The 25,824-nt window shown below is 46.3% G+C and overlaps 1 protein-coding gene across 2 annotated transcripts in view; it reads left to right on the forward strand.

Annotated features, from left to right (window-relative positions):
• The first annotated feature begins 2,632 nt into the window (after nt 1-2,632).
• LOC8040049 (protein PALS2) overlaps nt 2,633-25,824 on the forward strand; it is a 52,043-nt gene continuing 28,851 nt past the window's right edge. The window contains exons 1-2 of one of the 2 annotated variants that reach the window (XM_029982153.4): nt 2,633-2,972; nt 25,138-25,259. In XM_029982153.4, the coding sequence (XP_029838013.1) occupies nt 2,882-2,972; nt 25,138-25,259 (213 nt within the window). In that variant the 5' untranslated portion in view covers nt 2,633-2,881. Of the gene's footprint in view, nt 2,973-20,454; nt 20,663-25,137; nt 25,260-25,824 lie in introns of those variants that run through there. The other variant, XM_029982154.4, reaches the window with a different exon arrangement.

The raw sequence follows: 25,824 nt of genomic DNA on the forward strand, positions 1-25,824 counted from the left end.
GTGGTCAATGAGTGCCCTGACGGCACTTATCAGCCCTGAGCGAACGACAATTTCATGGTGTAATTATCAAGCACGGTAGAATCTTGGAGACTGGAGTCATTGCACCCGGTGCCCCAGCACGTCACGACCAGGCAGTTTCTCATTTCGCTTTTGAGCGAAGTATTAAAGTCATGGAGGAAGAAGTTGGAAAATCATTTCATGGTTCCTTTAATGCGAAAATAAGTAAACGTTAATTAATATATTTATTTATGATACTACACCGCCAGCATGCAGTATAATAGGGAGGCGATATGTAATTAGAGCAAACAAAACCCTCTCCTTACATGGGCGTACCAACCTTGAAGGCAAAAAAGCGCCTGCCCCCCCCCCCCCCCCCCCAAAAAAAAAAAAAAAAAAAAAAGCCGTTACTGGTGAGGGCAAACACTGGCCGGCGGCGCCGAAGGGATACTAAGGGCACCCCCCCCCCCCTCCCCCCCCCCCCCCCCAACCCTGGGGGGGTCTGGGGTTTGGTTTGTCCTCCACTTAAAACCAAGTTGGTACGCCACTGTCTCCTTGTCAAATATCATAAAGCGAACAAGAACGGTTCAGTTACATGGCGTCTCAGAGGGCGACCGTCTTGAAGCTTTGGCAGTCACCGTTACGTGTGCATTAAACTTCATTTTTGAAGCAGAACTGCGTCTTTTTCCGCGCTTGGAAGGAGGTGCAAAGTTGGGAGGTCGATGCCAGGAAAACTTGGCCACGGAAGTGACGTCACACAGATCGCCGCCTGCTGCCGAGGACCGAGCGGTGCTCACGCGCTTCCTTTCTGTTCTGCTGGCTTGCTCGTTTGCTCGCTTCAACGCGACGCGCTTCTGCCTGATTGCAACGGCGATAGCTATACTTTGTTTCACTTCATGATGTACCGCAGGAAAGGCTACAAGCGCGAGCTCTTTGCTCTGGGGAACATCTCGGCAGCACAAGCTCTCGTGACTTATATAGACGCCGCTCCGGCAGTGATACCATATAATTGGGGTTGAGTGGATATTTAGACCGCGTGTAGTTGGTCAGCCATTTTGAGGTTACGACGAATCACTCGCTGTAGATGAGCAATTTAGCCAGTGCAGTACAACCGCTAGCCTGGGGTCTTTAACGTGCACCACGCAGTAGTGATTACACGAACGCGTGTCAGTACGAGACTCGTCCATATCGAAACGGGCCGGGCTGGGGATTGAGCCCGGGATCCCTGGGTTCTGCAGCGCGATCTTTCGCTCCACGTGCTCCGAGCTCGTGTGCGCTAGCCCACTCGACCACCGATCCCCTTCCCTCCCCCCCCCCCCCCCCCCCCCCCCCCCCCCCCCCCCCCCCGGGTTCCACAATCTTCGCTCATCACTCTGGACAGCGGCCGAGCTCGCGTGCTCTGCGACACGGGCATTTCACGCGACTCTCTCGCGCGACTCGGCAAAGCGTTAAAAGCAGTAGCACGCAATTCCGCATTTAAGCCTCGGAGATGGCGGCGCGGGGGGATGCACATTTGTTTGTTTTTTTGTCATTGCGCGGCGAGGCGACGCCCTAGTACTTTCTCTATGGTCAAGTCAACGAATGACGGTTGCAAAATGAACTCGTCTCTTCAGACGCGCATCAGCAGCAAACTGTTGTTCATTTGACAGTCCTCGTAATTTCTGCTATTTTTATATTTACAATAATAATTCACTGTAAGAAACGTATAGCGTTATTATATTAATGCGTCTTGCTTCGCGATTTGATCTTCGGCGTTATTATCGGTAAGCAATCTCGTTGGCTGTCTATGCGGAGGGCAAGTCTTCTGCTTCTTGCGCAAGAGTTGTGGTGACGTCAGAAAGACGATGAGCTCTGATTGGCTCTGATTGAAGGAGGTAGACATCAAAGGAAGCTGCCTTGAAGTCTACCCACTATATTTCATTCTAGACCAATCAGATATCGGCGTTCTGACGTCATCAGAACCCCCTACAAAAGAAGCAGACGAACTTGCGGTCCGCATAGTTTCGAAATTTATGATAATTGAGCGAACACCTCTATAACCGGTCGTGCGCGCAACGGACGGGCATTTCACTAGCGCGTTGAACCGCGTGACCCCGGATCAACAGGGCTTCTTCGTATCTTTCGACTCCGCCACTTTGTGAGTTGTAACTTGCGCCGCTGCCGTCGCTTGCCGGCTCCGGAAATCATGTAACGGGAAGTAAATGGGAGATTACGCCGTCGAAAGTGTGTCGAGCCCGCCGTGCCAGACTGTCGATGCGACAGCTGCGCGTCGTCGCACGACTGCGACGTCCTCAACTATACAGCTGTTACCAGCCGCGTGTTCGCCCACGGCCTCCCCGCTCACTCGCACCGGTCGGCCTTTTTTTTTTTTTTTTTAAGGTTGTTAGCGTGAATCACTGGCTGCACCGACATTTTGTACAGACGGGTGCCGATTGCCCCTAAAACGCTCGAGGGGTTGGGCGGGGAGGCAAACGAAGCGAGGGAGAAAATAATTCAAAGCCACACACAAACTTCCAAACGGGAATCCGAAAACGGCGCTTCGGTGCCAACTCGAGCTTCGCGCATGCGTCGTGACCGAGCTGACCTTGCGGCCGTTCTGAGCGCCGCCGGGCGGAGGCTTGCTGCGGCAGCGGGCGCCAACAGCGCGCTGGCTGTTTGGCGAGCTGCGCGCGGCTGGCTGCGCCACCCCGAAGGGAGAGCTCTTCGCCCACCAGTTTGAAAGTTGCGGGGCGGCTCGCGCGGGGCTCCTCTTGACCGTTCTGCATCGGCCGATTTCTCTTTGTGTCAGACCCCGCGCCCCGCCGTCCGAAGGGCCCCGGGCTTCCGCCGGGGTGCGCGGGAGGAGCAGGTGTCGTCGAACGCGTGCCGCGCGACGCTGGAGACCATGGTGATCTGCGGAGGGGGCCACATGACGGACGACGACGACCGTCGGCTGCTCCGGAGCACGGAACAGCTGAATCAGCAGAAGCAAGGCAGTGAGTCGCGGCGCTGGGGCCTCGGGCGATGCGCGGTCGGCGCACGCGTTGGCTGCACGTGCCTGGCCACTGCGCGCTGGGTAGCCCGGAGCTTCGCTTCGCCCTTCTATTGTCTAACGAGGGGCGTGGAAGAGCGCCCCGTTCAAACTCTTTTTAAGCCGTTGAAAATGAAATAGGTCCGATCTTTTTTCTTTCTTTCTTTCTTTCTTGATTGAAACTTATTTTGTGGATTATGTGGGGAATCCGGCATATCCGGATGGAGGGAGCGTCTGGATCTCCAACCCACTGTGACTGTGCTTGTTTTGAAATGTAGTCGGAAAATCGAAGAAAAGTTGAAATAGAAAAAAAGAAAGTACGATTGGGGGAAGTAGTATGTTTCGAAATTTTAACATTTCCCGGAGCGCTTGCTCATGAAACGATTACCTTCATGTGCAGTGTCTGAACCACGGTGGTCCTAACGGCACTTCAGCTTCAATTGTTCTGGTTCTTCGGTGCATCGAGTCGGGACCAAAAGAAACATCGAGCGTTTTCGTTCTCGACTAAATATGTTCGTTAAAGGAGCACTGAAGTTAGCCTTCAGTTCTCACTTAACGAATAGCTGTAACGGATATGTTCGCAATCCCAGGGGTGCTGACAAAGCTACATGGCCGAGAGGGACTCCAGAACCCCAGAAAGCAGATTCGCTGATTTTCTGATGTAGGCGCCCAAACACTGACTGGGTGAACACTACGGTAACGATGTTTTGGGGACATAGTAAAGAGCACGTTAATTACAAATCCGTTTGAAACTACGGATTATGATAAGAAGAAGGTCCGCTCCGGCATGTGACTGCCTTGATTAAGTTTTACAATAACTACTATTACGCAACTAACAGTGATATATTTTTAGTTCAGTTCACACTCCTGCCTGTTTCAATGTGAGCACGGGTTTGTACGTCATGCATTTGTGCAATCGCTGCACTGGCCAAATCCCTGAGACGAAAGTCGCCGTGTTTCGAAGCAGACGAACTTCCTTCCGTGTAGGTCAATTTGACTTTGGAATTCTCGAAATAAGCACCTCTTGGTTTTCTACAGCCAGTGGCAGCAGTTCAGCCTGCCCAACCTCATCGTTTTCGCGCACCCCCCCCCCCCCCCCCCCCCCGCCAAAAAAAAAAGACGTTTAACGCATTTGTTATTTTCAGACATGTGTTTTGATACATAGTTCCCTAGCTAGCTCGCTAACCGTGATATTTCCCCGACAAGCTAAAACTGTGTCAGAAACGGTAACACCGAGTAAACAAATAAAAAAGAACTCGAGGGTTCGTTGACACGGGCCTGCACGGTCGATGATGTTTTGCCAAGAGTTCCTAGCTCGTCTTCCGTACGTTATCGACTTTGGATTCAGCTCGCACGCGAATGCATTCACGGATCGAAGTTGGATGAAAATAGCAGTCCCCTGATGACCTTAGGCTCAGGAAACACGAAAAAAGAGCGCTCGCTAGTAACATTCGCAGGGGCGTATGTTTTGCAGCCTCGGTTCCATGCATGTGTTTGAGTGGAATTAATGCAGTAGGCGAAACGTGTGCAAAATCAAACAAACAAACCAGAGACAACAATAGCACCCATGCAGGCGAGCAGACGAAATGAGAAATCATTGATTGCAGTCACACTTGTCTGTCAAACGGGGAACGTGTTGTGTGCAACGGCTGCGAGGGTATGGGCATTGGGTACGGCATTGGGTGGTTCTCGAAAGTGTCTTCCGCGTACGAGTGCTTGTGCAGTCGAACCATTCTTCAGAGCCACGCTCTCGTGCCTTTGCCAGCACTGAAACTAACTCGTGAGATGCAGTATTCTGCGCATACTCAGTGCAGTGCTGTAACTGCTACGCCGTTTGTGCCAAACTGCAGTAATGCATTCACTTTGCTCCGTTTCATAATATATATATATATATATATATATATATATATATATATATATATATATATATATATATATATATATATATATATGAGTTATCTGCATGGGCACCTCCATCGGACCAAACGTTAGTTTCGCTTTGTCAGTTCGCTTGTGCGAATTACGGAAACGTTCGTCTATAGCTCAGAATAACGGGCGGGTCGCTTAAATGTTTCTCATCGGGCACTGACCGTACTCACATTTCGGCCATATTCCGATTTTTTCGAAGTTGCATCGAGCAACTTTCGGATTAGTCAGCTCCGTTGAGTGCGCTTCTCGCCGCGCAGTAGTGCGCTGCGGAGAAGCCACATTTCCGGAGTGGACATTGCGATCTTGCTCATCTCACGTCGCCGCAGCGGAGTTACGTGCACTGCGAAAAAGAACAACAACAAAACAACAACAACCTTTGTTCTGATCAGGATGGAGCACGTGCACCTGTCGGGTACTTGACGAGAAACAAGAGAAAGGAGAATGCTAATGTGACAACTTACTTTGCAGTAAAAAGTTCGAAATTGAATCGCGGCTGTCATCACAGTATGTGCATATTATTGGACTGCGATCTCCTGAGACTTTGCAAGCATAATTAGTCGTGATTTCTTTTCTTTTTAAGCGAGATTTAATGATATTCCAGTGTAGCCAGAAAGATTTCTAAATGACCCTCATTACTGGGCTGCTGGTTTAGTAGTTTTTATCTCAGATCCCTCATTTACTTACTTGCTGTCTTTATAGGTATAGACCTTTAGCTGTTCGGGGGGCACAGTTAACTAGTGTTTAAAACCAAATCAGCTTCAGCAGTGGACGAATAGAAACTGGGAAATAACTTTAAGGAGTTCAGTTGGATTTTTTTTTTTTTTTTTTTTAAGAAGGCATATTTATCACCTACACGCTGATTTTAACTCACCATAAAACGAAGTGTAAAATGTTATTGATGTGCCTGATTAAAGCACCAACCGAATCACTAATTGGGGAGTGTTGTGCAACCTGAAAAGGATTATATTCTAAATTTTCTGACATCATTTCAGTGAAATATTGTTTTGTGGACCTTTGGTTCCGTGCCTGAAATAACGGCAGGGAACAAAAAAGAAGCCCTCGGATGGCAAAGAAAAAAATATTAGGCGCTTGAGAAAATCAGCCATTTGCGTAAAGTCCTTATCTGGAACTCTTTTTGTTCACGTTCCGCCCATTGAAAAGCACGGGGAGAGAGTCCAAGTACACACCTGATCTCGCTACACTATCGTCTCCTTCCGCACGATAGCGTCCGTCTCATGATCATAGCAGACATGGCAGTGATATAAGTTTTGTCAAAATGTTACACAAACTCCTTCCGAAGGCGATAATGAAGGTTGGGCGGGCAGTTATTGTTTCTTGGCGGAAAAGGCCACTCTCCAAGCTTAGCAAATTATCGCGAGCTGGTTACGCGAGAAGTTACTCCAAGGGACACCTTTCATTTGTTTTACTATACATTTTCGAATTTTTACGCTGGAAGTTGAGCAACTCCATACACGGGATATGTCAAGCGACGAACATTTAGGGAAGTTCGCGGCGTCGCGAAAGGAGTGACACCAAACCCGGCTTCCTTAGACTGGATGCAAACCGGATTCTTTGTTTGTGAACGTGAAGCTCGTTGGCACTGACCGGGGAATCACAATCGAAAGATTCCAAGGCCTATAGGTGGCAGCAAAACTACCGTAGCAAAAACGTCGCGAGAAGCCCAATGCCGCAGTACACACAAAACAAAAAGAAGAAAAAAAAAGAGGTTTGTCAGTTTTTATGTTTTTGCAGTACACTAGGCAACAAATCACAGCGGTACAGTAGAAGAATCCCATGAATGACAAAACACGGAATACAAGGTGACCGAAAACCAATGAGCATTTTTGTTTATTATTGCATTACGCAATGCAAAGCGTCATGCTTGCATTGCGTAATGCCACAGCGCAAACTTAATTTTTAGCTCTAAACGATGTTCCGCCTCATCATTCGCTTAGCTGATTTCGTAGATCGCAGAGATTGGCTCTCTGAGTGTTTTGCGGGTAAGTAGACGCGCAGGCATTTCTTAGAGTGTATACCACCGAGCTACGCCACAGCGTCAACAAGCCGTCTTATATGTAGGGATTTTGAAGTATGCGATGCCCACTGCACGTGCTCTCTGGAAAAATACACAGAAATAGCCGATAACAAAATGCCGCAGCAGCGCGGTCAATGCCAATATCTCCTGCCGGAAGAAGCGCATTCATGCGCTCTGAAACAAAAACGAAAAACAAGCGTTTGGAACAAAATGGTCAGCTGTCCATTCTCATTTTGTTCCGAACGCTTTTGTTCCGAACGACCGCGATGCCGATGCCCGACGATTTCGCCGAGACGTGTCACAGCTATATCGCTGTGACTGTGCTGTGTATTAACACAAGACTGCTCTTTTTTTTCTCTCTTTCTTTCTCTCCCCCTTCTTTTTCCTGTTCTTTTCTGGCTTTCCTATTCTCTGCGCTTTCACCACGACGAATGACGAGAACACGCGAAGGTTCGCCCTGACCTCCGTTCCTCGCGTATCCTTTCATTTCCGTCGTCCCTGAAAGCCAACTGACTCAACGTGAGCCAGCTCGGAACAAGGGCATGGCAATCTAACCAAGAATATCGTGTCAGATACATGCACCACAACTTCACTGTAACCACTTCTGTCGCATGAGACTCATTTGACCTGAAGATCGGTTGAGCATTCCACATAAAAAAAATGAGCCGGAGAATTTTTTTTTAACACCTTGTTGCAGATTGCGGGCACCTTAGGTTTCGTAATGCCTCACCGTTATTTACTTCACCTTCTCCCTTTTCTCCTTGCAGCCCCCCCCCCCCCCCCCCCTCTTTTTTTTTTTCACTTTCTGTGATCAGATTAAGTATGGAAACTCACATTTTATCGGCCGTTTCCGGAAAATTCGGATTTATCATTGAAGCGAGTTCTTCAGTTGCGCAAAGGAAGCAGACGATAGCAGTTGGCATTCCACCCTTGTCGCGTTGTAGAAGGTCGTAAGTTTATTCCCATTTCCGCCCACTCCTCAAGTCCTCGTCGAGCCGTCGGCGTATACCTGCCACGAAATTCTTTTCGCCCATCCCGGTTGTGGTAAAGAGCGACCGCTTTGGAAGTACGCAACAGTATATACGCGCTGGATTGCACGCACCGCACACACACACACACACATACACACACTCACACACACACACACATATACACACAGACACACACATCTCATACGTTTTTCATGACTAAGCGGGCTTGCATTTGAACTGAAGAGGTGGCGGCATGCAGCCCGCCCCTCAGCGCAGATGTCGCGCCATCGCTGTCTTTGGATCATTTTCGCGCAGGAACAGGGCTGTCGCCCTTCACTTTTCCCGGGTCAAAAAGGGGGGATACCACCCTCCCCAACCTTTCGCGTTTTGAACACACATAGACGCAAATACAAAGAAAAAAATGTTGTATATAAATTTATAGAGAGGAGAGAAGGATGAGAAAAAAAAAAGGGGGGGAGGGGAGGGGTGGCAACGGTTTTTAATCACACTGCACACACGATAAAGTCGAAAGTCGATGTCCACCCATGACGCTATAGGTTGTCGTTCGGGACTCTCGGAGAGTTGGTTCGAATTCGTCGACTAATCGACTCCACGATCGTCCTTCGGAATGCAGCTCTCCCTCCTCCTCGCTTACCTTCGTCCCTTCTTGCCCTTCTCTTGAGAAGTCTCCTTGTCCTGTTGTTGCGGTTCCTTCCTTCCTTCCGCTATTTGACGCGCTGTTGGTTTTTTTTTTTTTTTTTTTTTTGTTTCCTCGACTCTTTTTTCCCTCTCTCTCGCCCGGTTCAAGGACGGCGTCACGGCGGAATCAACGACGTTAAAGGTTCGAATTTGGGTACGACTCGAGTCGCGTCAGATTACAGTCATTTGACAGGCTGGGAAAGACGGAGGGTTATTCGCCGCTTCGAGTTCGGGGACGCCGTCCATGCGGCGAACGCGTGAAGCGAAGAAACAAGAACCTCGCGCCTTTTGATATGCCTAACTCCCTTCGCCGAAACAATGACATGGCTTAGCGGTCAAAACGTGAATTAAAGAAAAGCAGATCTCTTGCTGTCCCAGTTGCCAAGGATTTCCGATGAGCGTTCCGCTTAGCCTGGGCTCTACTGCACATACAAACGGCTTAATTGCTATTATGTATACTATGTACCGACACGCCCAGCTACAAACGTTGCTTTAATTTGTAATTTAATGAAATACTAGATCGCGTCACACTTATCTAGGGTACTTTTTATTTATACTGTTTTTTTTAAGGAGGTTACCAATACATGAATGCTGTCTTCACTGCATGCTATAGGGCTAGGTGGTCAATAAATGAGAAGATAACCGTCACGACCATTAGGCTAATTAACTAAACCCTGCACTCTAAGAAACGTCTGTGCGTCTACTTTCACGCACAACACTCGGAGAACCAATCAGCGCAACTTACGGAGGCAACTAAGCGAATGACGATGCCGAAACATCTGTTTAGACCAAAAAACGCAGACTGAGCGGTGACATTAAGCAATGCAAGCGTGACGTTTTGCATTGCTTAATGGCACAACTCAGACTGCGTTTTTTGGTCTAAACATATGTTTCGGCGTCATCATTCGCTGAGCTGCCTCCGTAAGTTGCGCTGATTGGCTCTCCGAGTGTTGTGTGTGAAAGTAGACGCACAGACTTTTTTTAGAGTGTGTTACTTACCTATTTGATTAATAGATGATGAGTTATGCTGCAATTGCAGTTTGAACCACAGTCATTATAATAATAATAATGATTTTATTTGACATGAAAATACATTAAAAAGTGAGCTGGCCCACGAAAGCAAAAATGCTTGTATGTGGGACCAGGGAGCCAACAAAACATTATACATCATTATACAATATTGTTAGCAAAAACATATAAGCAAAAGAAACCATATGATAGAATGTCTATAATGAAATAACATAATCATGTTCTGAGAACATATGACACCATTCAAGTATATCCTTTTTGACCACTCGAATGGATGACAAATTAAACAAAGACTCTGGTAAAATGTTAAATTATAGGGCTAGGTGGTCAATAAAAAAGAAGATAACCGTCACGATCATTAGGCTAATTAACTAAACCCTGTTACTTACCTATTTGATTAATAGATGATGAGTTATGCTGCAATTGCAGTTTGAGCCGCAGTCATTATATAAATAATAATAATGATTTTATTTGACATGAAAATACATTAAAAAGTGAGCTGGCCCACTAAAGCAAAAATGCTTGTATGTGGGACCAGGCAGCCAACTAAACATTATACATCATTATACAATATTGTTAGCAAAAACATATAAGCAAAATAAACCATATGACAGAATGTCTATAATGAAATAACATAATCATGTTCTGAGAACATATGACACCATTCAAGTACATTCTTTTTGACCACTCGAATGGATGGCAAATTAAACAAAGACTGGTAAAATGTTAAATAATCAGGGTACTTAGTGCCGTCTTTTTTCTTTTACCGTAATTAGCTCATATTTTAGGAACTATGAATCTCTCTGTGCACCGCAGGTCTCTTTCAGTTCAAATTTAACATTGTTTTTAGATTAAAAGTTATTTATAAATATATATATTAAATGGTATTTAAAATGTTTTTTTATCGATCCCTGTTTTTTGTGACTGTAACAATTCCCGTATACCGTAGTTCCATACCGCATAATTGATTCTCCTAATGATCCGAAAATAGTACGTCTCAACTACTATACACTAGATCTTCTGAGTTTATGAAGATGCGCAAATACCACTCGCAGTTTTTTTTTTTTTATAAAGTAGGTAGTGTTCCAATGGCATGATGATCAAGCATTATCCCTAAATATTGAACTCTTGGTTCATATAACAATGGTCTACAACTGCGGATATGTTCATGGTCGGGGAGGTGAAGAAACGAGGGAAAGCTCGTAAATCACAAAATGCGCTAAAAGAAAACTTGTGCGATAAGAAATTGAAAACCCTTTTTATTTCTAGACATATCCGCCGCCAACATTGACACATTTATCCCATCTCTTTACCAATGCCTTAACACCTGCTGCGTAAATATTTTTGGGCTGCCGTCTCAGCCACGTGCGTGCCTCACCTTCTACGTCTTCATATATCAGGAAACGTTGGTCACAAAGGTGAGTTTTTAGCGGACCAAACAAGGGACAGTAGATTAGGGCTAAGTCAGGGCTCTAAGAAGGATGTTCAAGGGGTTGCCACCCAAATTTATCAGTTGTCGCCTGGGTTAATTGAGCTGCATGAGGTGTTGTCGTAATGGTGCAAGATTCCTCCAGCCAATAGGCCTGGGCATTTTCTGCGAATCGCTGCCCGAGGCGTCAACAGGACTTCACATTACGAGGCAGCATTCACAGTTTCACCTCGTTTTAGAAAATGAGTTAGCAATACTCCGTGAGAATCCAAAAACACTCTAGGCATAGCCTTGCCAGCTGAAGGTGTGACCTTTAATTTCTTGGTTGTATTAGGTGAAGGATGCTTCCATTGCATCGAAGCACGCTTAATATCGGGTTAGTAGTGATGAACCTAGGATTATCCACAGTAACAATCTTATTAAGCATGTCTTCTCCTTCTTCGGCATGCCAAAAGAGACGTTGCATGCGCAGGCCCCCTGGATTATTTTTGTGCTTCTCGGTTAGCTCTCTGGGCACCCATTCTGAGCACACTTTTCGAAAGTTCGGACGATCATTCTTTATTGTGTAGGCTAAGGCCAGACTTGTACGTAGTTCAGCTATTCTACTCAAGTTACTGCAGTTTAACTACTTTTCTCAGCAGTTTAGTAACTTTAATTACATTTTTCTTTCGGTAATTGGTAGTTTAATTTAATTACTTTTTCCGAGTAACTTCTACTCAAATTACAAATTTCTTTTGAATTTTAGTGGTAGGTTGGTCAACAAACATTCCTGCGCGAAAATAGATAAGATTTTGGAAGATCAGGCAGGGGTGGGGTTGGGGGGGGGGGGGGGGGGGGATCATTTGGAGGGTCCGAAACCCTCTAAAAGTTTTACGAGCCCCCCGCTGCAACAGCCCTGCTACGAGGCGCGGGGTGCGGACAGACACGTCGCAAGTGAGGCCCAGTAAATGCGGGATTAGCGCCGAAGACTTTGTGTCCCGAAGCTCAAGGAGACTCGACGTATTTAAAGAAAGGGTTTGTCCCCGCTTCTCCCCAACGTAGGAACTCTCGCCCACTACAGGAGGTGTACACACTGCAGCCTCACCCAAAGGAATAAACAAAAATGCAGCACCCACTCTGAAGCCCATCTGGTGCTCCCGTAGTTTGTGCTGTACTTGAAGGATCGCGTGCTAAAGGGCAACGCAAAGATGAGCTTTTTGCGTTTCCTTTCCTTCCAAAACTCAGAATATGCAGGTCTTTCAAGATTGGAATATCGTTCGACAAGCTTAATAATTCCTCCAACGTTAAAAAAAAAAATAACAATAATTTGGGAAGTATTTTAGGAACATGGTACTTAAAGTACTCTTTCAAGTAGCATTAGAAAACTTGTACTTCACGTGAAGTACATTCTCTGAGCATGTACTTGTGCTTTAATAAATTATTTTCTCAGGTAATTTCTGAAAAAAAAAAAGCTAATATTCCCGAGTTTAAAGTACATTCCCCAAATTTGGAAACAAAAAATGGCCCATCGTCATATGAAAACGCGCTTTCGTGTTTCGAGACGTCATCTGATAATTTCTCTGGTTGAAGTAATGGCGGCTATGGGGCATAAAAATAAGTGCCTTATAAGTATATTGTGTTAAATAGTTCGTCAATGAGTATAAAACAACTACTCCGTGGCAACTTGATTTTATCCTATATTTGCCACCATTTTCGAAAAAAAAAAAAACCAGAAAAACTAATGCTCCTCTGATTACCCCTGTAGCAATGCATACCAGATAAAATAAAGTAAGAAAAATACGGTATGAAATGGCGTCATGGAAAGATTGTGTTATAAAGTATTTGTACTTTAAACGTATGTTGTATTTATAGTACTTTACTTCAAGTACATTGCACCCGGTGTACTTACGATACTTGAACTACATAACCTCTAGTTGACTTTGTACTTCAAGTACTTTTTAGATGTTCTTTACGCAACACTGTAAACAAGCGAACACTCTCTGCAAAATTAAGTCAAGCAGCGCTAAACCTCAAAGTAGAAATGATACTTCTGGAGTACATCACTCACCAGAAAACAAAAAGTACAAAACAATTAATCACATAGAAGCGGAACCAGCTATTAAAGCATTTATGTGAAAACACAAGCCTATTTATATTTGGCTAGCAGAATTTCGCTAACGAATCAAACCATTTATGTACTTCAAGTACTTAAATGGTTTAAATGGTTCTTGTAACTATAAAAAAATATAAAAGTAACTTCAAAAGTAATTCGCTACTTTGTTACGGTAGTTTGTAATTTACTCAATTACTTTCCATGTGAGTAACTTCTACTTTATTCAAATTACTTCTAAGGCCAATACTCAGTAACTTAACTTCATTACTTTTTTTATTAACTTGTGCATGCCTGGCTAAACCACGAGAACAGCCTATTTCAGTTGCTGTCTATTGTTACTCTTCTGTGGACTCGAATTATTTCTACCGCCCGCCGCACTGTGCTTCTGTAGCCATCTAAATTACACGACGACCAGTTCACTCCTCGTCAACAACATTTGAGCGCCCTTGGGAGAATTTCTCAGCCCAGTTGTGCACCGCTTTATACGCGATGAACACTTCTCACCGTAAACATGGAAGCCCTTCCCTGTAAATATCTTTGGCAAAAAAAAAAAAAAAAAAAAACCTCTGCCCCCCTTTTCCTTCCCCCCCCCCCCCCCCAAAAAAAAAAAAAATTACAACACGTTGTTTTTTTAGTTTCTCGAGCAAATTTGCCATTTTTAAACTGAGCTACGCATGCACGCGACTGTTACCTACTGCGCAGTGAACATCATGAAGCTGCACTCTAAGAAATGCCTGCGCGTCTACTCACCCAGAAAACACTCGAAGAGCCAATCTCTGCGATCTAGGAAATCATCTCAGCGAATGATGAGGCGGAACACCCGTTTAGACCTCAAAATTAAGTCTGCGCTGTAGCATTACGCAATGCAAGCATGACGCTTTGCATTGCGTAATGCCACAGCGCAGACTTCATTTTTAGGTCTAAACGGATGTTCCGCCTCATCATTCACTCTAAGAAATGCCTGTGAGTGTACTTACTCGCAAAACATTCAAAGATCCAATCTTTGGGATCTACGAAATCAGCTCAGCGAAGGATGAGACGGAATCCGTTTAGAGCTAAAAATGAAGTCTGCGCTGTGGCATTACGCAATGCAAAGCGCCATGCCTGCATTGCGTAATGCCACAGCGCAGACTTAATTTTGAGGTCTAAACAGATGTTGCGCCTAAAGATTGGCTCTTCGAGTGTTTTGCGGGTAAGTAGACGCGCAGGCATTTCATAGAGTGTTTGCTGAGCTGATTTCGTAGATCGCAGAAATTGGCTCTTTGAGCGTTTTGCGGGTAAGTAGACGGGCAGGCTTCTTAGAGTGTGCATTCTGTAGCCGCCTATTGATATCTTTGGAAACTTGTCGCTGCTGGGGCCCTAACCTCGTCAAGCACAAAGTTGAAGCAGAAAGTTCGCGGGGCGCGCTGATTGGACGTCGGCGATAAAAGCGCGAAGTCATTGTCGTGATAAGCCAATCGGTGCGCTCCGTCAACTTCGGCCCCAAATTTGTGTTCGACGAGTTGAGAGGCCCTGGTATCAGAGATTTTATATCAGTTTGTGACTTACTGACGTTGCCTCGTAAATGCTTGGTGTTAGTGTAATACGTTTATGGGGATTCTGAAAGGGCCTATGCGGAGGGTAACTCGTCGGCCTGTATGTCTATTTTCATTAATTAAAAAAGTTAATGAACAGACTTTACTGAATCAGTTAACTGACAATTACGATTAGCCGCCCATATAATCTACCCCTGTCCGTATATAAGTCACCTGCACAAACCGCATGCGTGTAGCTTTCATAACTTTTTTTTTAAACAAACCTGTAAAGCTCAGTAAAAGAAAAGCAAAAAAATAAAAATAATTTTGTATATGCTGACGAAATGCTCATTCCATGATTTTATGTACCGTAATAAATACTTTATGCTAAGAGCATAGCCATGATTTAACTTTTAAGAGTGTGACACTCTACTTGTATTCGCCTCAAGAACCACAGTAAAAAAGATCGGCTCGGTTCCTCAAGGAACGTTCCTATTTCTTAGATTATTATTTTATGAAGACGTACGCGTCTCAAACGCTCAAATCATCGTCTCTTCCTTCGAGAACCAAATGTTGTAAGGACTGCACTCTAAGAAATGCCTGCACGTCTACTTACCTGCAAAACACTCAAACAGCAAATCTTTTTCGGGTCAATAGACGCGCAGGCATTTCTTAGAGTGTAGTTCTCTTACAGTGTACTTCACGCAGCGTATAAATATTGCGGAAAACTTCCTTTTTTCTTCATGTTACAACGAATATAACCTGTAGCTCGCATTGACATTTTAGGTGATTGACTTGACTTTGTGACAGTTTTTCGATTCATATAAGACAGGTGTGCTTGGATTAAACACAAGAAAAATTAACTGTATGCAAGCGCAGAATGTAACTGAAGAGGTTTTTGATAAAAAACGAGCTAGAGGTGAATTCTAGCGTGCCTTTTCCTGTGAATTTAAATATCACAAGCATTTAACCCAAACGCATTAACAAACGCGAGAAAAACCGAAAAACCAACCGCCGGAAGTCCATCGTCATGACGCTCGCTGTGTTTTGCAGTTTTGATATATCGTCGACTAAACCAATCAAGCAAAAGCTCAGGATCGCGGCGCATTCACTGCGCGTGAATGGCTTAGTCGGAGCGAACCATCGAGGGCCTTATTAGCGGCGAGATGTTTCGGTGGCGCCCTCCTATGGTTCCCCCTTGTGACGTCATTACCTTGCGAACAACAAGTTCGATGGTGTTTGTAAATAGCATGGTGGAAGCCTGAAATAATTGCGTTCTCAAAGCAACACTGCCAACACCGTCGAAATTAAAGTTCTTTCATTCCTCTTATTTCCGTCGATGGTATACCCTTTCCGACGTCATAGTCAGCTTTTGGGCCAATCGTGGAAGGCCGATTACAGCGACGCTTTCGGTCGCGCTCGTCGCCAATAGCGATAAACTGGCAGCTGAAAGCGACCCCCAATTGGCCGCCGCCATGTTCCACACTTTTGACCACTAGTCACGTGACCTTATTGTATATGTCTAGATTTTAACAAAGTACCGCGCACAAATAATTGCTTATTGATCTTTGATAACAGTACCGACGAGATCAGTTATGTTCCGTTTCTTTTAAGTCCAAAATGTGCTTTTACGATAAAAACGCAGGCAGCTTTGCAATGGCTCCGCTAACGCCGTCAGCCGCGGTCATGGAGAATAGAAGGGTAGGAGAGGGCATGACGTCGGCCGCGTAGCCTCCACAAGCCATGCTCCCTAGACGCCTCGCCTCTTTGTCATTTTCCTCCTTACTCTCGTCACTTACCATGCCAACGTGACCACATCACGTGACCGTAGCTAGCCTTGGTCTTGCTATGGGGTACTAGAATACACCACAGTCTAGCCTTCGATCTGATAAAACCTACCGGACGGAGCGCGCGCCAGCCTGGAAGGAGTCCTTCTACAATCAACCATCCATCTCACACGTGACATGTCACGCGCACCAATCACCAGACAGATCTGCGGTCACGCTGGGCACAAAATCGTTTAAACTTTTTATGACTAGGCTTCACCAATATTGCAACGTGCCCTCTCCTAGTACTTCTAACCTCCTTGGCCGCGGTGCTCTAGTTTGGGTTTTTATCGGAGCTAGACACTGATCTCTGGGGCTAACAGTATTCAAACAATAGTTAATCATGTTTTTTTTTGTTTTTTTTAAAGCGATCGCAATATAAATTTCGGCTCAGTTTTGCGTAAAAGCCTCAGGATTTGGTACGGTCACGTGTCTAGTGATCAAAATTCTACGACATGGCGGCACCTAAGTGGGGGTCACTTTTGCCGGTGAACGGATACCAGTTTATCGCTCCAGCCCCTCTATCTCGTTGGAGCGAACGCACGAAGTCGATGAGCGCCGTCACGATGCACTTTTGGCGTTGCTCTCGACCAACACACTGTTTCCAAACAAGCCCGCGTTTGCCCACTCTGGTTGTGGGCATTGCGCGTGCGCAGAGACCCGATTCGCGCAAGGCAAATCATCTGCGCATGCGCAGTACAGACAGCAGCGCCACCGCAGTGGTGTGGCGTCAGAGGGATGAGTTGGTCTTCCATGCGATCGTATATATAGTAGGATTCCTGTATAGGCTCCCTGTAGGAAGCTTATACAGGGACTCTAGTATATAGTAGTACAGCACACCGCAGCTCGGGGCACGCGTTGCACGCGTTGTGCAGAGCGAACTGCAGTTCGCTCTGCACAACTCAGGATTATTCATATAGGTCGTCACTGACCAAATTGCCTATCTACAGCAGAGACACCACAGGTGCCATCTTCAGGCGGGGTTATTCCGGCTGTCTAAACAGATTTGATATTTGCAATTTGCATAAGTTTTGGTACGAAAATGAACGACACATGGTCGAGAGAAATTCCAGCATATTTATAGGATTCGTCGTCGGCGTTTCTCGCGGGCCCATGCAGTTACGGCCTGGTCGACCTCTTGACCGCGTATTGCAAATCGTCCATCCATCCCCGCAGAAATGACCTCTCGGACACCGGAACGAAAGAGCCGCGAGTCCCAAACATCTGGGTAACTGGGAAGCGCGGGTCTACGATAGGTCAGAGAAACGGCGTTGCAAATTGCAGGGTTGCATGCCGGATCACCTTCCTTCTCGGATCCGTTCCGGCTGAACGGCGCCGATCCGAGTTGTTTTGGGCCATAGCCGATGGGGAGAGTCGTGAGGCGACGTCTGCGTATACGCCGTGGTGGGATCGACGCCCTCGCGCTGCCGTCCCAGGCTGGTCGAACGACGGTCGTCGTCGTGGTAACCCTCGTCGCCTGGACGACACCCATCTGTTGTGGCCTGCCCGTATAGCAGGTATACCGACGATGACCTGTGCGACTCGCCTGGCTTCTTGGCGGCGCTATAACTTTTTATTACTCTATTTGTATGAAGCTTCAACGAAATCACGTTTCTGTTGGCATTTTGATCCTGGTTTGGAGCTTGGCGGGCGCGGCGACTTGGATTGGTCGGTAGGAGAGGCACTGAATAATGTCACGTCGTTAGAGTCGGAGTTCGTTAGGGTCTCTAGCCCGTTAAAAGCGCGGCGTTTGCTAATACGAACTTAGAGCGTCGGCTTTACTGTATTTGGTTGCTGTGTATTCGGCGATGGCTGTATGACTTTCCCTTGAGGAATGGACGTTGCGTTCGGTGAGTATCATTGAGTTGTTTGGTCCGCTTCCTCTACAGGATGGCCGAACATATATAATACGTACATACTTCAGCACAGTTCCCTCAGAACCAAGCTACCTTCTATTTGCGATCTTTTTGCTCTGAGTCAAGCCGAGGAGCCATCGACGGACAGTGAGCGTAATAATAATAATTGGGTAGTGTAGACATTTAGACTGCGTGTAGTTGGTCAGTCAAAGTTGCGACGAGTCACTCGCTGTAGATGAGAAATTTAGCCAGTGCAGTATACAACCGCTAGCGGGTACGTCTTTAACGTGCACCACGCAGTATACAGTGATACACGACCACACGCCGGTACGATGCTCATCCAGATCGAAACGGGCAGGGATGGGAATTGAGCCCAGGATCCCTGGGTTCTGCAGCGCGAGCTTTCGCTCCACGTGCTCCGAGCTGGTGTGCGCTTGCCCACTCGACCACCGATCCCCCGACAGTGAGCGTGTGAAACTCCATGCTCGTGTCCACGTTATACCGGCCTCGACATTCGTCAAGCTGCAGATCCCACACTCTAAAAAAGCCCGTGCGTCTACTTTCCCGCGCAACACTCGGAGAGCCAATCACCGCAACTTACGGAGGCAGCTCAGCGAATGATGATGCCGAAACATATGTTTAGACCAAAAAAAAAACGCAGTCTGAGTTGTGACATTAAGCGATGCAAAACGTCACGCTTGCATTGCTTAATGTCACAACTCAGTCTGCGTTTTTTGGTCTAAACAGATGTTTCGGCATCGTCATTCGCTGAGCTGCCTCCGTAAGTTGCGCTGATTGGTTCTCCGAGTGTTGTGTGTGAAATTAGACGCACAGACTTTTTTTAGAGTGTAGGTGTTGTAGAATAGACTGGGGGGGGGGGGGGGGGGGGGGGGTGACTGAGAGCCGCACTGGACGCATTTGCCATTGGCTCTCCCTCTTTGATTACGTTGACTTTTCTGCATAAACCATACAGCACCCTCATTCGCCGTGCGCCCTCCGTAGATTGCAGCAATTGGCTGCCCCGAGTGCATTGTGGGAGAGCACACGCTCCAGGTTTCTTAGAGCGCAGCAACAGCTGAAACGTTTCTTCTGGGCCTCTTTTCTCAACTTCATGTTTTATCCACCAAGTGCAGTGAATTTCTGAGGGGGTCACGAATCACTGTTTATCCTTTCCGAATGTTTAACTTTTCCTAATACGCTCTTTATTTGATGTTGATGGCCTTCGTTGTCCTTTCATGCCTTCGTTGCTGAACGATGTCCACGGAACTCTGAAAGTAGTTCAGTCGTTTATTTGTGATCACTGCATTCTTTGAAGTCGGAGAAAGAGATTCACCAGACACACCAATAAATTACTCATGCTATGGAAGGATTTTTGCTTTTGTATCAACTTTTCTTGTTAATTCTTCTTGCCTGAATTACTTATGGCCCATTTAAGTGGTTGGCTCATAACGACACTTAGCGAATAAGAAAGTCAATAGACACGCGTGTAATATGATGCGTGCTCGCTGGGCACCCCCATGGGGAAGGATGTTCTACAAGAATGTCAGTAAAGTTAGATGAGTCAACGAAAAAACAAACAAAAAAAAAACTTTTAAGCGTCCGATTGAACGGCAGGGGCCCGCAGCCAACCGAGGAGTTTTCGACGGGTCCGAAAGAAAAGGCATGCCCCGGTCGAACAGCTCGCTTCCGTCCGTAAAACGGTCGTATGAAAGCGTCAGTCACTTGCGTGAACGAGCACGCGCTTCAAAGCATAGTACTTTCGGTTTCACGCATTCCCGTCCCTTCAGCTCTTTTCAGCGCGCACACGAGACTTCGACAGAACGGCCCGTGGCGTCTTTGTCCGCCTCTCCGGTGCGTGATCGGGAATAAAACGAGTCAGAAGACGGGCAGCGAATAACAGGGCAGCCCGCTCCTCTCGGTGAGCCCAAATGGGCCCTCCCGCCGCTCCATCCAGCCGCGCTCGCGGCGATGCTTCACCTGAGCGCTCTCAGGACAGGTTTTTCAACTCGGCTTCTGCCGTGTTCGACATACCGGACGTGACGTGCGCGCATCGACCGGAAACGCTACGGGGGTACGCGTCTGTTTTTTTGCGCGAACACACGCAGGTTTGTTTTTTCGCAGCGGCGGTGGGGTCGCGCGTATCCTCCCTGGCGTAAGAATCCTTTTCTTCCCACCTGGCTCGTTGATTGATCTTCGTTAGTCGAACGTCAACGGCAGCATTTAACAGCGAGAACCACCGATCCCTGCGCGTCCCGCCGCAGCAGCCTCGCGATGGGTGAGTCGCGTTGTTTGGGTACTTTGGGAAGCGACGGCGACTGCCTGCCGCGCTCGGCTCAACAGGTAGGCACGAGCCGCTGGGGCTTCGCAACGGGCGCCGTTCTGGGCGGGGCATTATTTTTCTCCACGAGCGCTGGCACTTCGCGGGCTTCGTGCCAATCTTTAGGAATCTTGTGGCGGAGTTGTGCGCAAGCCGCCGGGGGTCGAGATGACGTGGTTACTTTTGTTGTGGACGTGTGCCTAGGAGATCCGCAAGTCGCGGAGGGAGGAGGGGTGGACGCCCCGCGGACGTTCGGGTGGTCGCTTTCATTGTCCGCGGGACGGGTGGGTCTGGGTTGGCGTTGGCTGCGTTGGCAGTGCCAGGCGGTGATAGTCGCGGTTTGTGGCGGGCGGTTGTGTATTACGTGTAGAAACTGCCGCGTGCCTCATGTATTACGTGGTTTCGATCACGATGTTGGAGCGCAGGTCTCTTTTACTCGAACGACGATCTCGATTATGTTAGCTTAGGCTGAAAAATCACGCCATCAGACAAGAAAACCGTGATTCTGGAATGTTGTTTAACGTCAGTGCAAGGTATGTAACGTACGGGGTGTCGTCGGCCTCTTTTGGGAGCGGACGCGCGCGCGCCAAGTTTGCTCGCGAGTTGGGGCGCTGGCTGGCTGAGCGAGGGAGGGAGGATCTGGGTGATGACCCAAAAATTAGCGTTAGCGTATCATGCACGCGCCTTCCAGGCGAGAGCGGGCCTGCAGACGACGTGTACCGCCTGGCTGGATGATGGCACAGACTTCCCCTGGCTGACGTGCCCTCTTCAGCTTTGCGTTCCTGTGTCGAGCAGTCGAGCAACAAGTGCGATTTGTACCACCCACATAAGAGCCCCGAAATAGCTAATATATCCCTAATCGGTTGGGAATCTACTAAAGTTCAATATCCGCCGGATGTGCAGAGAAATAATTGAAGCATCTGCAGTTTGAACGTGTTGCTGGAGCACAGAGGAAGTGACGGCAGTGGAGAGGATTGCATGTTGCTGCAGCCGGCTCGAAAGCGTTTTGCCTCGGCGTGGTTGTGGGATTTCACGCTTTGTTTTTGTCTTACTTCATGCTTGGCGCCAGATATTTTCTTTATGCCCTAACTCGAGTCGGAAGGCGGATTGACGCAGTTCTAAATCGTGCTTCAGGTGCGTAATTTGTTTGAGAGGTGGTACATTTTCTGAAAAGGAATCGCTGGGACCGCGGTAAATGGCTGACACTGATTTCATAATTATTATTTTCTTTTCAAGTTAAAAGAGAGATTGAAGAATTCTCTTGTGATGTTTTTGTGGTGGTTGGGGAACGTGGAGGGAAGCGAGATTGAGACGTAATGATGCAATTATGAGGCATAAAAATGTAGCGATCGGCTGGAAGTGGCTGCCGATTGTGTGTTTCTGTTGAGAGTAGGGTGTTGCAGAAGAATACAGAATTACAGAATAAAGATTTGCTGCGCCTACACGCCCTTGAGAAGAACGATGGGATGTGGCAAAGTGCCCCATTGTTTCAGTTGTAATTGTGTTGCTGTCTTTGTTTTCCGAGTTGCTATTTGTTGTTTGACCGTTGCTGACTATTTGTTAAACAGTTCGAAATGCATTACATAGTCTAATTTGAAGCCGAGACATTGTGACACTATAGTTTATTGGAAGGAACCTTGTCAGATAAAATCGCAACCTCGGTTTGTTTTCTAGCAGTTTCTGCACATTTTTGTGCTAAAAATTTCCTTTCATAACTACCAAGCATTTTCTAGAAGGTTTCATGACGTCTACAGAACTAAAATATCCTCCTTTCTTATGTTGGACGTTAACTATGACTTGTTTTAATCATTATTTCTGTAGTTTGCTAGATCTTAGTACCAGCTGCAGAATAGAAACAGTGCAATGGAGTTTACCCTGACAGGTCACGTCATCTGGTGCATAACTTACGCAACGATGGGAAGTCCGGTTCCTCATTTGCGCCATTGAAGAAATGTATATTTTTGTTGGCATAGGGCACAACAGCAGAAACATACGGCCACCTTTTTTTCTTTTTACAGTCTGCAATGAAATGTATTCTATGTCATCCGAACGTGTAAAACAGCGAAAGCAACAAGTGTGAGGTCCTTGCTTTCCGTACATGTGGGACCACGTGGTAACAATAATGTTTGGAGATAAAATGCTGGATTTTTTTTACCTATTTGATCTATTTCATTAGTTCTAGCGATTACTGGTATTTGTGGCTGTGTTTTATTTAATGAGAAAACTAAAGCCCCGGCCGCACGCCATAAGGTGCGGCCCGTGGAAGAAATTAGTCAGGTGGTGGGTCCATTTTTACCTTTAATTTAGGCGAGATACCAAAATATTGTTCTGACTCAGCTGTCTTTGTTTTCCGAGTTGCTATTTGTTGTTTGACCGTTGCTGACTATTTGTTAAACAGTTCGAAATGCATTACATAGTCTAATTTGAAGCCGAGACATTGTGACACTATAGTATGCATATTTATCTAAGTGTTGCGTGAAATACGCAGTTCAAGTACCGCCATACATCTAAACAACACTCCTGTTAAAAAAAACTGTCAGCCTTTACACTCTGGTGAAAAAGGAAGACCAGCGAAGCTGTACTATGGTGGGATTGAAGTATTTATAAATGTAAGGATTAAGGTGTGATTGGGTAATCGGTTATTTGAACGATTAAAGAATCAGACATATAGTATATATAATGATCCGGGGTTGTTATTTATTTCGTAACCACAGTGACCATGGCCTTGTGATCGCTGTGGTACACCGCCATAGGGTGTACGCTGATGGCAGGCACGTTCTTTGTGAAGACGAGGTCTATAGACCGACACGCTGTTTACAAACAAGCCCACGTTTGCCCACACCAGGTGTGGGCGCAGCGCATGTGCAGAAACCGGATTCGCGTGAAGTGAAGCGTCTGCGCATGCGCAGTGCCATCGACAGCGCCACCGCAGCTGCGTGACGTCAGGGCCGCGTGTTGGTCTATACATGTCACTGTGGCAGACGTGTTGTCGCCAAGTATGACCCAGCCGAAGACGTCCATCACGAATGCTTCAATGTCTTTTGGGCGTCGCGGGGGGGGGGATATAAAATAAGCTAAAAATAAAACAATCGTTTTGCAAATGTTCACCGAGAAAAAAAAATAATAATGTGAATAAAAGTAATCTTACCACAAACACATTTCCGAGTTGCCGCAAAATAAAACGTTCTGTGTACGTACAGAAACAAAAAAACTACTAAGGGCAGACATGACCTATACTCCGCGACAACTTTTCTTGGCAATGCAGTGGAAGCTACAGGCACGCGTTCCCTCTGCCATTTTGAGCGCTGAATAAAGCTGTGCACGGGCTCTCCTCTCTTTAGAAATGCCAAAAAAAGTTGACGCGGAGTATAGTGAGTGCTAATCACAATGATTAGCACACAGAAACGGAAGTCAACCCGGTACCTTTTTGTGTGAGTGCTTTTTTGTGTCACAGTGCATTCAATTCATTATCCAGGATATGCCCGGAGCATTATATCCACAATACCAAAAGAACAGCTGCGTTCTACCTGAGAAACCAGCTGCTATGTTTTTAATACGGGGACGTACGCAATCAAACAAGCCAGCGCCGCGTTTGGAAGTTAGCAACGAGGAAGGGGGCAGGAGAAGCAGACGACGCGCCGGCGACTTCCCATCGCTGCGTTTCTTAGCTGGTGGAGGCGCTGACTATCGTCCAATTGCGGCACCTTCTAGGCATGTGCTCTGGGGCTATGGCTAGATTGTTTTAACATGGTGTGAAGTGCTGGAGATTGCTGGGACTATTTGGGGATGTCTAGGTTTTTGTGTTGCTGCCAACGTTACTAAAACACTCAGTTGCAAAACTCACTCTTGAAACCCGGACCGGTCGTGTCCACTGAGACCAAACTAAATACGATAATAGCGGCGCCCTTTAGCAACGAGTAAAAACATGAAAGTTAATTTATATAATTACTCTGAAATGGCACCACCGGCCCTTGCGCAACTCGACCTGAACCAATACGTGCGGCCGTGCAGTTGCCGGAGTGGCCGCTGCCGGAGAGATGGCGGCGTTGCCATCGCCATTAGTTCGGTTCTCGAGTATGGATCGGAACCACTTTTTCAAAGCAGGTTCTATGGCAGTTTCCCAAGTGAGTTCTAGTAACGTTGGTTGCTGCTAACCCCAGTCTTGAGTACTTTTTCACCATGTCTGCCTTGCACCCTCACAATTTATCAGTTAAAAATATGCGCTTTAATAATGATAATAATAATGTTTATCGTCTGCATACATGTATTCCATTATTAAAAAAAAAAAATTTACATTAGTTACATTTTTAATGAATTATAATGTAAATCTGATATCGATAAGCTGATCGAGGTCTACATAGGCATCATTGTTTGGTCATCATAAACTGAAGGACATGTCTGAGCCATGATCCACTTCTGTCTTATGTTTCTAGCTGCTTTTCAACATGTCCGGGAAAACATTGAGGACCTCAATGGACGTGTTGGAGCTCGTGACACAGACCTCATCTTCCTCAAGGGCCTCATGGAATCTCCGGTTATGAGCTGCTTAGTGCAGGTGGGTTAAATTCTGCCATACATCTCCATACATTACGACATTGTGCCTTTAGAGTGACGTGATGTGCTTTCTGACTCGTTTTTTGTTGTTTAAGTAGCAAAGATTGTTTTATGTGCATCATAATTGAGAAATCGTCCATGTCTTGGTTGTTTGGCAGAAGCATATGTCAGTTCTTTAATATCTGTGCACTTAGATCGGTAGATGGGAATCTCATGGAACCGGAATTTCTTTGTGTTAAAATTTTAATTTGAATTTTCTTCGAAAAGTTGTCAGCTATAGACCAATGTGCTGTTTACAAATAAATGATGCCCACACCAGGTCGCATGTGCAGGAATTAGTTTTGCAAGAGGGGAAGCACATGTACCATGTAGAAATTAGCATCATGGATGTGGCATTTTGTCAGAACCATGCCGTGGTCTATTTATTTTTTGTAGCACCAAAACCATGTTATGGCTCTATGTGAGAGCACATTGCACATAAAATTACCCACAGCTCTAAAATTAAAAACATGCTATTTCCATAGTACTATTTCCATAGTTTATTAAGGCATAAGCAAGTGCTCTCA

Source organism: Ixodes scapularis, unplaced genomic scaffold (genome assembly GCF_016920785.2).
Source record: "Ixodes scapularis isolate PalLabHiFi unplaced genomic scaffold, ASM1692078v2 PGA_scaffold9__187_contigs__length_104089568, whole genome shotgun sequence".
Lineage (NCBI taxonomy): Eukaryota > Metazoa > Arthropoda > Arachnida > Ixodida > Ixodidae > Ixodes > Ixodes scapularis.